The sequence below is a fragment of the Ochotona princeps genome, chromosome X, assembly GCF_030435755.1.
Source record: "Ochotona princeps isolate mOchPri1 chromosome X, mOchPri1.hap1, whole genome shotgun sequence".
In the NCBI taxonomy this organism is placed as follows: Eukaryota; Metazoa; Chordata; class Mammalia; order Lagomorpha; family Ochotonidae; genus Ochotona; species Ochotona princeps.
In genome coordinates, this window is record NC_080865.1 from 80,339,615 (window position 1) to 80,355,038 (window position 15,424).

General features: G+C 41.1%; 1 protein-coding gene across 1 annotated transcript in view; it reads left to right on the top strand.

Annotated features, from left to right (window-relative positions):
- IL13RA1 (interleukin 13 receptor subunit alpha 1) overlaps positions 1-15,424 on the top strand; it is a 67,236-nt gene that overhangs the window by 27,252 nt on the left and 24,560 nt on the right. The window contains exons 5-6 of the mRNA XM_058659210.1: positions 7,486-7,673; positions 9,477-9,628. Of these exons, the coding sequence (XP_058515193.1) occupies positions 7,486-7,673; positions 9,477-9,628 (340 nt within the window). The remainder of the gene's footprint in view (positions 1-7,485; positions 7,674-9,476; positions 9,629-15,424) is intronic.

Here is a 15,424-nt window from a genome sequence, read left to right on the forward strand (position 1 = left end):
TGGAAGTGGCCCAAGAAGCAATCCCAAGAGAATGGTGCTTCACTGGCACCCAGATTCTTGTCCTACACATTCCCTTGCCGGTTGTCAGCATGGTCTCTTTCTGTAGTATACACCTGTGTTGTTCAGCACAGTAGTCATTAATTACATGTGGCTATTTACATTGTTATGTTTTTTAAAGATTTGTTTATTTTTACTGGAAAGGCAGGCTTGCAGACAGGAGGAGAGACAGGGCAAAAGTACCTATGAAACTGTGTCACATAATACAATGTAATTAATGAATTAAAAATAATAATAATAAAAAGTTCTTCCATCTGTTGACTCACTCCCCAAATGACTACAAAGGCCAGAGTTGGCCGATCTGGAGCCAGGAGCTTTTTCCAGGACTCCCGTGTGGGTGCAGGGTCCAAAGGCAATGGGCCATTCTCTTCTGATTTTCCAAGCCACCAGCAGGGAGCTGGATAGGAAGTGGAGCAGCTGGGACTTGAACCAGTACCATATGGAATGCTGGCACTGCAAAGCAGAAGATTAGTCAGTTGAGCCATCTGGTCCACCTCTACATTATAATTTGTGTTAATTAAAATAAAAGCAAGCCAAAATTCAGTTGCTCAATCTTACTAAGCTAGTTTTACCAGTGATTAGTGGCTCTTGTATTGCACAACACAGATATGGGAATATTTTTATAATCACAGAAAGGTCTATTGGCCAGTATATAAATTCTGTATCTTCTACCCTGACTACAGCTGATTCATTATAGAGTCACATCACTCTGGTTCAAATCTTGGTTCTCTTACTAGCAATGTGGTTTGGGCAAAGTCCCTTTTCTTTGAACCCTGGTTCTCTAATTTGTAAAATAAAGACAGTAAAAATAGTTCATATCTCCTTTTTTTTAAAAAAAAAGATCCATTTATTTTTATTGGAAAGGCAGATATACAGAAAGAAGGAAAGACAGAGAGGAAGATCTTCCGTCCAATGGTTCACTCCTCAAGCAGCCTCAATGGCCGGAGCTAAGCCAATCCGAAGCCAGGAGCCAGTATCCTCCTTCAGGTCTCCCATGTGGGTGCAGGGTCCCAGGACTTTGGGCCGTCCTTGACTGGTTTCCCAGGCCACAGGCAGGGAGCTATCAGATAGGAAGTGGGGCCACCGGGATTAGAACTGGTGCCTATATGGGATCCCAGTGTGTGTGAGGCGAGGGCATTAGCCACTAGGCTATTGCGCCGAGCCCAATCTCTTTCTTAAACTATGTATGTATGTATGTATGTATGTATGTATGTATGTGTGTATTTTGGAAAGACAGACAGGATAGAGAAAGCTGGTGCTTTCTCGAAATGTCCACAATGCCAAGGGCTGGGCTAAACTGGAGCCAGGAACCAGAAACTCAGTCCAGGTTTCCCCACAGTGATTTCTGGGATGTCAGCAAGTTAGCCATCACTAATTGCCTCCTCAACCCTTTGGGATTACTAGGAAGCTAGAATTAGAAGTGGAGTTGGGACTTGAATGCAGTGATGGGAGTTTGAGCCCCTAGCATCCATGATGGGAGACTTGACGAAGCCCCTGGCTCTCGCCTTCAGCCTGACCCAGTGCTGGCCATTGCAACCATCTGGAGAGTGAACCAATTGGATATAAGATCTATGTGTGAATGTGTGTGTGTGTGTGTGTGTGTGTGTGTGTCTTTGTAACTCTTTCTTTAGAAAGAAAGAGAAGGAAGGAAGGAAGGGAGTGAGGGAAGGAATGTTTGGAGCCATGACTAACTGCTGGCATATATAGAGTAAGCTCTCAGGCTTTGGTGGCTTCCATGTCTGGTTTTGTTATTCATCCCCATTCCCTTGCAGATGTTGTCAGTACCCAGTGCTGACCTCACCTCTGACTTCACAGAATTACCAGCACATAACTCCTCCTTTCTTGCTGTCCCCTGGATACATCTTTCCCAATCAGAACCACAGAAGGGAATCACCACAGTGTGCTCATTAGCAGGCACCCAGTAATGGTTTAGGTACAAGTCTAAATCATGTCACATAAGATGGCCGATGACAATGTTCCTCCACCTCCAGCCAAGAGGTGTGGAGTCAGTTTTGTATTCCAAATAATTGTTTGAAGCCCCAGAACAGTGATTTGTGTCCTTGCCTTAGTGTGGCATTGAAATCCTCACCTATGCAGCTCCAGACTAGTCTTGACAGTGACAGTTAGGGAATTTCTTACCAGATTAGTCATCTTCAGAGTGGGAGGAATAATCTTCCCCTCCTCACGTCTACAGGGTCCTTTCATGGAGGAACTCATACTTAGATTTAACAGGAAACACTTGCTATCTTTGGGTATCTATTTTTTACAGGAAGTCCAGGGAAGTCTTTTCAAAGCCAGTTTTCCCCTTTCATTATTATTTCTAAATTGTAACATAGTTGTTTTGAAATTTCACATCTTCTGCAAATGAGCATATAGGAAATAGTCTAAAGATGAAAAGGGTATCTAAAAAGACTTGAAATTCTTTTCATAATTGAAAAACCCACTAATTTCATGTGTAGTTTTCTTTAAGTAGGAAAAATGTCATCGATTACTTTCTTTTTCTTACTGTGGGCGGAAAACATTCTAGGTCTATCTGATGTAAGAACTAGCCATACAATAACATAATTTTGAAACACTGCTTTCGCTACAAACCTGAAATGAAGACAGAAAGCTTTTATGCTTTTATGCTCTTGGAGACAAGAGCAATTTCAATGGTGAAGTATTTCTTTGAGTACTCATTGAAAGGAGCAAATGCATTAGATCTGAGGTTTCTAAAAACTGATTTGTAGCAGCCTCCCCTGGAAAATTGCTATCAGAAAGCTGATTCTTGGGTCTGGAAAGAGCTTCAAGGTTAGATTCTCTCGGACATGGTCGGAGAAATACGCATTTCATATGACTAAGGATGTCCTTGAGCAGATAGGTCAAGTGGTTGTGACTCTACACATTTTGAGAAATGTATTTGAAATGCAGGTGGAGGAACATATCCAGAGAAAAACAGAGATCTCTCATCCACTGATTTACTTCCCAAATGCTGGTAATGGCTGGAGCTGGGCCAAGCCAAAGCTAGGAACCTGGAACTCAGTCTGGTCTCTAGTGTAGGTATCAGGGACGCAGTCACTTGAGCCACACTGTTGCCTCCAAGGGTGCGCATTAGCAGGAAAGTGAAATCAGAAGCCAATCTGGGACTTGAGCCTGAGCCTTCTGATATGGGACATAGGAGTCCTAAGAGGTATCTTAATTGCTGTACCAAATACTTACCCCTTAGTTCATTTTAAAATTGTGTCCCCTCCATCCCATGTGGTAGATCCCCTAAAGGGGATGGATGACCTCAGAGTTCTCGACCTCCGAGGGCACTCCAGTTCCCCGTGGTCTCTTTGGCAGTTGGGATGTAGTTCTTGGTGCCCGTACTGATAGTCCTTGGTGAGGATCCGGGAGTTTCCAGGGTTGGGATACAAACCTCCGCCTGTCCACCTGCTCCACTCTGGGGTCCCCCCCCGCTCTGCATATGACCTCCTGTTAAGAGGTTGTTGGGATCGCTCTTGATTCCCCCCTGTATGTCTTTGTAGTTTTGCTATTGGCTAATGCTGATTTGAATCTGTTGTCTATAACTTACCTGTTATGTTCCTGATAGGTTATACTTCACAAGTCTTCCTCACACATTCTAAGGAGATGGAAGATTTCTCTGCTCTCCCGCCCCATTTCCGAGTAGCATAGGGTCTTAAAAGTATATTAGGTTTTACAATTTTTTGATGTAGATCATAAGCAGTCTGACTCACATTGGTTGTTGGTTCATTGGTTACATCACAATATCTTATTGCGTAAGATACAGGCTGTCTGGGGTTGAAATAATATTACAGGTTACAGGTACTGTTTTTCAGATTGACATCATTTCATGTTAAATTAAGGCAAACATAGAAGTCCAAATCCTTCCTTGCAGGATGCAAGGTCATCAGAACAACAGCCAGGAACCCTGAGCGGTCTGCAGAAACAGAAGAACAGTAAGCTTCCTTCGGGACTAGGGAGAGGAGCTTTCTCTGGTCCTTACTTAGTTCCAGCTTTGGACCCCCACCCTCGCTTGCAGTGACCATCCGGGTCGCTCCAGAGGCCCCCCCCCCACACACACATACACACACACACACAAATTAGAATAGATAGGCAGAGAACAATAAGGAAAGCTTAGAACCAGGCAGGAAATGGTCAGCATGGACTCACACAAACCTTACTAGATAGGACACAAAGATTAATTACTCCTCACTAAGGTATTGAAGATTTCTCTGCACACCCCTCCTAAAACTGTTCTGTACCTCAATTGTTGACATATGCCTTGTTAGAGTTATAAGCCAGCTTAGACTATCCGAAAATCTGCCAAGTTCAGCAAAATTATGCTTCAACACTATAAACTGCTAAATACTAAAATGAAACTAGACACGAGACAGCTGAATAGTACCTTATAGCCATTTTAAGGTGTATAGCAGCCAGTTCTGTGTATAAACTAAAATTGAAATGTCAATGAAGCAGTGACAGGATGTGGTTAAGAACTTGCATTTTTTTTAACGTATCGGTTACTCAATACCATGTAAATTAATTCCATAATGTTGTAAATTGTCGTTGATGTTATGTTGGGGCTTTAAATTGATCAGGATGATATTCTGCCAGCTCTGCCTTCAGACCAGAGATGTTCTCCCCAAAAAACTGTTGAATTTACCTGGACAATAAGATGCTGGACTCTATGTTTGGTATACTCTTGCAATGAAAGAATCTTGACTGAATTTGAATTGTAATACAGCAACAAGGTGGAGGAATCCACCATGGGGAGAGGGTACGGGGAGGGGTTGGGGGATCCCCAGAGCCTATGAAACTGTGTCACATAATGCAATGTAATTAATAAAAAATATATATAATGATCTAAAAAATTTGTGTCCCTTATCTGCAGAAACCTTAACTATTCCCATTGTGGTTGATGAGGCAGGACTTAACAGTCTCTTCTACCAGCTTTATAAAACGAGTTCTCTGATTGCCTTAGCCTTTAGACAAAAAAAAAATGAAATGAGAACATTGTACTTGTACTGTACTAGATACTGATAATCACTGGGCAAGGTACATGAGAAGTGAAGTGGTAAATAAAATACCAGCAGTACCACTTGAGGGAAACATTGAAAACCACCCAGTGGAGTAAGAAACTTAGAAACCATTCTGAGGGCCAGTGTCGTGGTTTAGCAAGTTAAGCCACTACCTGTAATGTTGGAATCAGTTTGAGTCCTGAGTGCTCCATTTCTGATCCAGCCCCCTTTTGATGTACTTTATAAGGCAGTGAATGATGCTTCAATTACCTGGGCCCCTGTTACCCCTGTGGGTGACCCAGATGGAGTTACTGACTCCTGGCTTCAGCCTGGGGAGCAAAGCAGTGCACGGAAGACCTCCTTTTTCCCCCCATCTTGCTATATGACTCTGCCCTTCAAATAAAGGAAATTATTTTTAAAAGAAAGCTGTTCAAGAACATTGGTCTGGCAATGATTGCAGGACATGAATAGCGAAGGTCGGGGGAGGCCAAATGCTGCATGTTCTTGCGTGTAAAAATAAATCCCCAAAACAAGAAAGAAATGCCTGTGTGATACTATTGATGCAAATATAGTTTTGTAAAACTGGAGTTCTAATGACCCATGATTACGGTATAACTTACTATATGGGGGTCAAATGCTTGTTTCTGTCAAGTTATTGTTTATAGCCATTGCCTATATTCCCTCTAAACTAGAATCTTTTGCTTTTTTACTTGTTAAACTTCTTATTTGGTAAATCATTAAACTTTTTTTTTACTATAATGTAAGTTTATGATGGTATCTCAAAAACTTAAAAAAAGAAAAGGAGAGGGACAGGCAAAGGAGAGAGGAGGAAGTAAATATCATAAGAATTGTATCTATGAGCTATATTAAATCTGCTCAAAATGAATTAAAAATAAACAAATAAATCTGGTAAGAAAACATGAAGTATGTTGAAAGCCTCAAGTGATGAGGTCATGGATTAGAATGTAGCCAATGGGAATGTCAAAAAAGACAAGAATCTAAAAACCTTTATAAAAGCAAAAAGAACGGAATTGACTGATAGGTATGAATTTACTGATAGGTATAGGGGTGGGGGGAAAGGTGATTTCAAAGTAGCTAATCTGGGAGTTCAGTGGGAGCTCAAAGAAAAGGGGGCCTGTTTGCATAATGAAAACAGGAAAGGTCGGAAGGAAAGGCAGTTTGCTGAGGAAGAGGACACGTAATTGAATACTGTATTTGAAGAGTGGAAGATTCTACTGGAGCAATTAAAAATCTGTAACTAGCTCTGAAGTGAGAGGTCAGGACTAGAAATAACCAGCACAGAAGTTGTAGTTAAGGGTTGGGAGTGGTAAATTGGGGGTGAGTGGGAAAAATAGTCAGAAATGGAGAATGTCCTGGGAAGAGGTAGAAGGGAGAGGAAGAAGCTAAGATCGCAGGGAGGAATTTAGCAGATAGACATTTTCAAGAAGCATAAAACTTCTTATCCTGGCTTCAAAAACTTTGCTTTTATACCGAAGAGGAAATAATTAGAAATCTAGTTTCCATGGCTCTTGATAGTATCAATGTTCATAAAAAAAAAAAGGGTCCAGGGGCCCAGCACGGTAGTAGCTAAAAGTCCTCGCCTTACACAACCTGGATCCCATATGAGCACTGGTTCTTGTCCCACTTCAAGTAGAGCACTTGCCCCACTTCTCTTCCAGATCCCTGCTTGTGGCCTGGGAAAGCAATTGAAGACGGCCCAAAGCCTTGGGACCTTGTACCTGAGAGCTAGACTTGAAGAAGCTCCTGGCTCCTGGCTTTGGATTGGCTCAGCTTTGGCCATTACAACCACTTAGGAATGAACTAGCTGATGGAAGATCTTTCTCTCTGTCTCTTCTATCTGTTAATCTGACTTCCCAATAAAAATAAATAAATCTTTTTAAAAAAGAAAATACTTTCTTCCTTGAGTTTGAAATGGGCTACATTGTAAAATGGAGTTTTGCAAAACCCATCTTGCTTGCATTATTAGAAATGATACTTTTCCAGGGACATGCATTTCAGTCATTCAAAAAAAAAACACATTCTGGGGAGCAGATGTTTAACTCAATAGTTAAGATGTTCACACCCCACTTCAGAGTGCCTATGTTCAATTCCTCATTTCTGACTCCAGTGTCTTGCCCAGTGCAGAACCTAAGAGTCCGCATGTTGGCTCAATTGATAGGTTCCTACCATGAGGTTCTGGATTGTGTTTCTGGTTTTAGGCTGCAGCCCTGGCCCTAGCCTCAGCTGTTGTAGGCATTTGGGAAGTGAACCAGTGGATGGGAATACACACATTCAATCATTCTCTTTCTCCCTCCCTCTCTCTCTCTCTTTATCTCTGACTCTCAAATAATAAACCAAAAATTCTGCACCTATTTCTTGAATAAGCTTATTAAAATAATGCAGAAGTTGGTCCCATTTTGTGTTGCAGGCACAGCAGCCTAGGAAAAATTCTTCAATGTGAAAACATCTATAGAGAAGGTCAACACATTGGTTGTTCCTTTGATGTGACTAAAGTGAAGGATTCTACTTCTGAACAGCATGGTATTCAAATAATGGTCAAGGATAATGCAGGAAAAATTAGACCATCTTTCAACATAGTGCCACTAACTTCCCATGGTAAGTTTTAGAAGTCTTCCGTGACTGTGGATAAAAGTATGTTATAGCTTTTGGATAATTATACAAGTAATAAAAATTTATGATTTTGGTCTTCAAGTGCTTCCTCAAACAAGGAACTCTGCCTATGTATGCCTTTCTTTGATAGAGCCTTTTTTAAAAAAAATTAAATTTGGAAATTCTAATATATATTGAGCACATGCCAGATATTTTATCCTGGCTAAGTTACGAATCCATTGAGACTTAGCGCAGTCAGTTGTAGAGTCAAGAGCGAAATGTAGTCTGACTCTGAGATCTGTTTTGTTTGCACTTAAGGTATTTGAGAGGATGATTCCTGAATAACCTATCTCATCATTAGAAAAAGCCTAGACTGAAAGCGGTATATGCCATCAGGGGTAATATTCAAAATGCTTACCCACCCTGTACAACACAGGCACTAATCAATCAGCACAACTAACAATACCTGTACAGGATATGGTTAAGGTCCAACCTCCTCCACTTTGGACAAGGCCTATCAACCCATTTGAAGTGATTTCTTGAGTATTAAATGGAATACATAGATATTTTTGACCTCAAAGAACTGTTGTAAGATCCAAAGGATATAAGGATAAATAAGAGGTTTGTTTGTTTGTTTGTTTGTTTGTTTTTGCTTTTTTTCTGAATTTCTGCGGCGAAGTACTTTAGTCATGTGGATGGTTTCTTGTAATGGCTTAATAGGGAGTTCAGCTTCTGGCTCAGTGGCACACAAATCATTGATAGATAGCCTTTAATTGACAAGGTTCCTGAGTCTATGAATAGAAGACTACCATCCCTTTCATGTTGTCAGAGAGGTAAGGTCTCCTGACAAAAGGCAGCTGTTTGTAGGCGAAGGGAGTGAGGGCAGTGTAATTTGCTGAGCATGGTAAGATGAAGCAAATCCTTTCTCTTTTCATCTCCTTGTTTGGAAAATTGTCCTAGATAAACTTTCAAAGGCTTATTTTGCTTCTCCCTGGACATTGATGGTGACAAGGAGGAAGTCCCTTCTCAGCTAGAAGATGACATTGCAAGTTGTTTATCTGTTACCCTCCGTTACGTGGCATTAATAACTGATTTCTGAAAAAAATAAATTGAGCTGACATGTGATTCTACTCATGTAACACTACATTTATCATCACAAATATTTTTAATTGTATGATTTAGCAGTGTTAAGTATACACATGGTGCTGTGCAACAGATCTCTAGAACTTCCTCATCCTGCAAAACTGAAACTATGCTGATAAACATTGATTCCTCCATCATTATTAACTTTCTACTTTCTGTTTCTATAAATTTATTCCTTTAGATACCTCTTACGAAGGAAATATACAGTATATGTCTTTTTGTGACTAGTTTATTTAGCATAATGTACTTGAGCAGCATCCATGTTGTAGTGTTATGAGAGCTTAGACTAATGGTTTGATTGTGATTTTTGGTTGGTATGAGTGAGTGATAGCTAGGGAATATCCTTGTATGTGGAAGAACATCTGAACCAAAGTGCTCCTTTATATCCCGGGTCAGCTAATAATCAGGATGCAGATCAGAGTTCATGCCATTTGCCAGGAACCCACAAAGACTCTCCTTAAATCCATTTTAATACAGTTTAAGATAAACTTCCTCCACAGTTTATTTTGTGGCTAATCAAAAATTCTCAAACTATGAATCTGATTGTGTAAAGCTATTAAAAACAACCCAACTTTGATTTGATTTCGTGATACTATATTTTATTTGTGTATGTGTGTCTAAAGTAAAATAAACTTTGGATATTAATTTTTCTTCTTTTTCTTTCAGTGAAACCTGATCCTCCACAGATTAAAAATCTCTTCCTCCAAAATGATAACTTGTATGTGCAATGGGAGAATCCACAGAATTTTATTAGCAGATGCTTAACTTATGAAGTTGAAGTCAATAGCAGTCGATCTGAGACACATGACATTTTCTATGTAAGTGTTTTAGCTTATTGTTTGGATACTTTCTTTTCACTTGGATTTCCTACAAAAGAAATGTAGTTCTGCCATTTGTCACATGATGATAATGGTGGTGGTGGTAGAACTTCTTGTCTGATAAAAGGCGTGTTTGAGAGTTTCTGACAATATTGGCTGCAATGTTCAAGCCATTCATTAATGTATTTGCTTACCACAGCTTTATTTTGTGTTTGTTTTGTGCCAGGTACTGTTTTATATGCTGGGGATAAGATAGTACACATGATGACTACGAACTGCCTTTTTTTTTCCATCATGAAGTTTGCACACTAGAGGAGGAATATGTAAATGAATAAGCTAGTTTCAGAGTGTAAGTGCTCTGAAGAAAATAAGATGAGTGCTGCGGTAGGGTGACTGGAAAGACCTGGAGGAGTATTAGTTGTGGAAAGAATCTGAAGTAATTACATTTGTGAACAGACCAAAATGATGAGCAGGAGACAACTCCTGGGGAAATCATGGGGTAGAGGAGACACCAAGGTTCTGAGGCGAGACTGAGCTTGGAATATGTGGGAAGAGCAGAAAGGAGAGTGCTGTGGCCAGAATATATCTGAAACAGTAGTTAGGGACCAAATCATGGAGGTGCAGATGGTCTCTCACTGATGATGTTTTGACTCTATGCTGGTATGAAAATGAAGTACAGCCAGTAGAACCATGTTTTGAGTTTTGAGATTTGATCTTTTCCTAGGCTAGTGATGTGTAGTACCACCAGTCCTCTGGTATATTCTGGGCAGTGCCCAAGTAGCTCCCAAGTAGCCCAGCAATCATGAAGAAAAGTAATGAGACTCTACAGTGTGTTTTGCTAAGCTTTATTGGTTGACTGAGTATTTGGATTTATGATACTGCATTTTGATTTATGATACTGTGATTTAAGATGATTATATTAGGGACCGGCATACTGGTTAATCCATCACCTGTGATGCTGGCATTTCATATGAGCACGGTTTTGTGTCTGGATAACTCCACTTCTGGTCTAGCTCTCTGCTGATATGCTTGGGAAAAGCAGTGGAAGATGGCCTGGATGCTTTGTCCCTGGCAGCCACTGGCAGAGACCTGGTTCCTGATTTCAGCCCAGCCTAGCCCTGGCTGTTGTGGTCATTTGGGGAGTGAACTAGCAAATGGAGGACATTTCTCTCTCTGCCTTTCAAATACTTTTATTTATTTATTAAAGATTTATTTATCTATTTATTAAGGATTTATTCATTTTTATTGGGAAGTGAGATATACAGAAAGGAGGAGATACATAGATATATAGGAGATATATATAGAGAGGAAGATCCTCCGTCTGCAGAGTCACTCCCCAAGTGATCACAACAGCTGGAGCTGAGCCGATCCAAAGCCAGGGGCCAGGAGCTTCTTCTGGGTCTCCCACACGGGTGCAGAGTCCCAAAGTTTTGGGCCATCCTTCACTGCTGTCCCAGGCCACAGACAAGGGTGCTGGATGAAAAGTGGGGCCGCTGGACATGAACTGGTGTCCACAGTTTCCCCCACATTTAAAATCATACCATCCCTGAAGTATATTTCTATAGGTGATGCCTCCAAACCACAAGGATTGCACCACTCACTTGCATGCTGTCTGCCTGGGCCCTTTGTGCATTTGAATTTTAGAAGTTAGAAGTCAGGCCCAGCATGATAGCCTAGCAGCTAAAGTCCTCGCCTTGAATGTACCAGGATCCCATATGGGCGCCGGTTCTAATCCTGGCAGCTCCACTTCCCATCCAACTCCCTGCTTGTGGCCTGGGAAAGTAGTCAAGGACGGCCCAAAACCTTAGGACCCTGCACCCTTGTGGGAGACCCGGAGGAGGCTCCTGGCCCCTGGCCCTGGCTCCTGGCTCCAGATCCTGGCTCAGCTCCGGCCATTGCAGCCACTTGGGGAGTGAACCATCAGACGAAGATCCTCCTCTCTGTAAATCTGCCTTTCCAATAAAAATTTTTTTTAAATCTTAAAAAAAAAGTTAGAAGCCAGCACTGCATATGGGCTCTAGTTTGAAACCTGAATGTTACCTTTCTGATCTAGCTCCCTGCTAATAGCCTGGGAAAGCAGCAAAAGATGGCTCCAGTATTTGGGTCCATTCACCCAGGTGAAGCTCCTGGCTGTGCCGTGGCCCAGTGCTGGCCATTGTGGCCATTTAGAGAGGGAACTAGCAGATGGAAGATCTCTCTATTTCTTCATCTTTACCTCCAACTCTGACTTTCAAATAAATCTTTAAAGAAAATGTTAGATAATTTTTTAAAGCCATATTTTTTATGGTTGGCTTTTAAAGCAGCTGACAAGTGAGCACATTCCTGGGCCTGATTTTGTTTTTGTCAGCATGAAAATGCTCATTAAAATCAGCCAGTTCTGACAGACTATAACTCCAGAGGGAGTGAGCAGGTCCACAGCAGAGCAGAGTTCTTCTGGGAATTTGCAGAGGAAAGTGTAATCATCAATTATTAGTGCCGTGGAATAACACACAGTGAGGCAAAGCAAAGGGCTTCCACGTGTTGAGAAGGGTGACACTTAGATTTCTAACAGAGCAAGTTACCGAAAGCTGGAATAGATTTGACTGCCCCAGGCTCTTTTATTTCTTCCCGGCTGAAATCCTGAGACACCTGTTGATTGTATTACTTCACCACTCAGTGATGTTCTTCTGTTTAACCTGATTGCGTGTATGCCTCTTCTTGCCCTCAAAAATTAGAAACAGGAGTCAGAGGGTACCTGCTGGGTGCTAGTCCAGTCGCCAATAGCAGCTAACATCACATGTTGAGCAATTTCTTTGTAATGCTTTACTAAGGTACTCCATGTGAATTTCCTTGTTTAGTCCTCACAGTAATTCCAGGGCTCTAGGTTCTGCTCTGTTGTTCCCATACTACAGATGAAAAAACTTAGCTACTCCTAAGACTGCCTTTCTAGTAAGTGTAGGAATAGGACTTTAACAAAATTCTAACTCCCAAGCTTGTATTGCTTAACCATTGGAAGCCACCTAACCAGCTCAGTGTTTCCTATTTTTTTTTAAAAAAACCCTTTAATGTATTTATTTATTTGAAAGGCAGAGAGAAATAGAGAAGGCCATAGCAACCCATGAAATAGTTATATATTTTAGCCTACATTTTATTGAGAAAAAAATAGGGCTCAGAGAGTGTAACTAACTTGTTATAGGCCACACAGCTAGTAATTTAGGATGGTTTTTTTTTTTTAAAGATTTATTCATTTTATTACAGCCAGATATACAGAGAGGAGGAGAGACAGAGAGGAAGATCTTCCGTCCGATGATTCACTCCCCAAGTGACTACAATGGCTGGTGCTGCGCCGATCCGAAGCCAGGAACCTGGAACCTCTTCCGGGTCTCCCACATGGGTGCAGTGTCCCAATGCATTGGGCCGTCCTCGACTGCTTTCCCAGGCCACAAGCAGGGAGCTGGATGGGAAGTGGAGCTGCCGGGATAACCGGCACCCATATGGGATCCCGGGGCTTTCAAGGCAAGGACTTTAGCCGCTAGGCCACGCCGCCGGGCCCAGGATGGTTTTCAAGATGGGTTGATCTCCATGTATTAAACTTTGACCAAGACTACTTATACCATGTACATAATCATTGCTTAATAAAGTCTTTGAATTGAGTTGCTTTTGTTTGTTTGTTTTACAGACTTCTCAACTGAACTTGCACAGTATGGAGGTTATTTACCTAAATCAGAACTATAGTCTGTGTGGAATTAAATCTGTTTATACACTTAATGCTCTCTCCTAGCAGATGTTCACCAGCTGCTTCCGCCCCTAGAATGTCCTGGGCTTTTTGTGTCCTCGCTGATTTTAAGCTCTGTTAGTTAAACTTCTTCTTTTTTCCCCCTCTTTTTTGAAGACTATTTGAGGAATTATTTTGCAAAGCGATAACATTTACGAGGGGGCAGTCAGCGGAAACATGAACGGGTGCCATCATACAGGGGCTATGGCAAGAAGTAGCTCATGAAGGAATCCCAAAGAAAAGAAAAAGTTGCTTTTGATATACCCTCCCTACCCTGCCCCCCGCCGGGTTACTGCTGTCTCTGCTTGGTGCTTTATGCCCTTGCTTTGCTTCTCATGGTCATCTGAGTAAATGATAAACTATGCCAGGGGATTTACATTTGGACGAGAGCCTAGGAATCTAAACCTCCACAATGTTTTGCTAACTTTGGAATTTATGTCTTTGGGAGATGGTCCAGGGTAGGAGGGGCGTCAGTCCTGAAGCTGATTTTGACACTTGTGGCTCCCCAGCAGGCCTATGACTCCAAATGGCCATTCCAGGGACACGTTCCCTTCTGGGTACCTTTTTCTCTACCTCTGTGTGAAACACTGGAAAAGATGGACCTCTATAATTATTACACTGGGTTCTCAGCTCTTCACAGATGCTAACAGGAACCCTTCAGTGAGTGGCATGACATGCCAAAATGAATGACTATCTATGTATTTGATCTTTGTTCTAAGTTGAAACATATCTTTAGTCATTGTTGACTATTTAAGGAAAAAATATTCATGCATTAATTTTTTTAATTCTTTCTGTTGAAAATACTTGGCAATTAACCAACTGATCATTCTCTGTACAGTAGATGAAAAGTGACTTAGACAATATGGAGAGGAATTTTATATTATAATTTCTTTTCTCGGTTTTTTTTTGTATTTTATACTCAACAAAGGAGATTCCTTTCTTTCTTCTACCCCCCTCAACTCCTCTCCTTTCTGTCTTCCCTTCCTCCCTCCCTCCGTCTTTGCGTGTGTGTGTCTCTCCAAACTATTGTTTATTTTGTTTTAAAAGTTTATTTTTGTTGGAAAGGCAGATTTACAGAAAGAATTAGACACATAAAGAGAAAGGTCTTCCATCTTCTGGTTCACTTCCCAGATACCCTTAACAGCCAGTTTTGGGCCAGGTCAGAATCAGAAGCTAGGAATTTAGTTCAGGTTTCCCATGTGGATGGCAGGAACCAAGTACTTTGAGCCACCACCTGCTGCCTCACAGCAACATCAACAGGAAACTAGAATGACAGTGGAGGAGCCAAGACTCCTCCAGACTCGAACCAAGCACTTGCCTATAGAATCAGGATGGAGTACAGCTTAACTCATTGTGCCACAATGTGCATTTCATGTTACATGTGACTGCCTCTAATAGTTAGCAGTTTTTTTTCCAAATGATTATCCCAATTTACAGTAATAAGCAGAAATTCATTGTTGCTTTATATAGAGCTTGATATTTTCTGATAGGTTTATGGATTGTTTTATGGATTCAAATTGCATTTCCAGGGCCAGCACTGTGGCACAAAGGTTAAGCCACTACTTGTGATACTGGCATCCCATATAGACACTGGGTTGAATCCAGCTTTTCCACTTCCGATCCAGCTCCCTGCTAATGTGCCTAGGAAAGCAGTTGAATATGGCCCAAGTGCTTTTACCCTGCAACCCACACTGGAGACCTGGATGAAACTCCTGGCTCCTGCTTCTGCCTCTGACCCTGTAACTCAGCCATTCAAATAAAATAAGTAAATTTTTTAAAAATTTATTTCCCTGTTGATTAGTAAAGTCAAGCAATTTTTCATAAGTTTATTGACAGTTTGTATAATGCCTCTTGTGAAATGTCATTCTAGTCTTTTGCTTGTTTTTCAATTGAGTTGTCTTTTTCTTACTAATTACTAGGATAAAAATATATATGCAAGTCCTCCATCAGAAATTACAAATGTATTCTCTTAGTCTATGCATTACTTATTTATTTTTGCAATAGGGTATCATTTGATGACTAGAAGTTTTGAATTTTAAGAT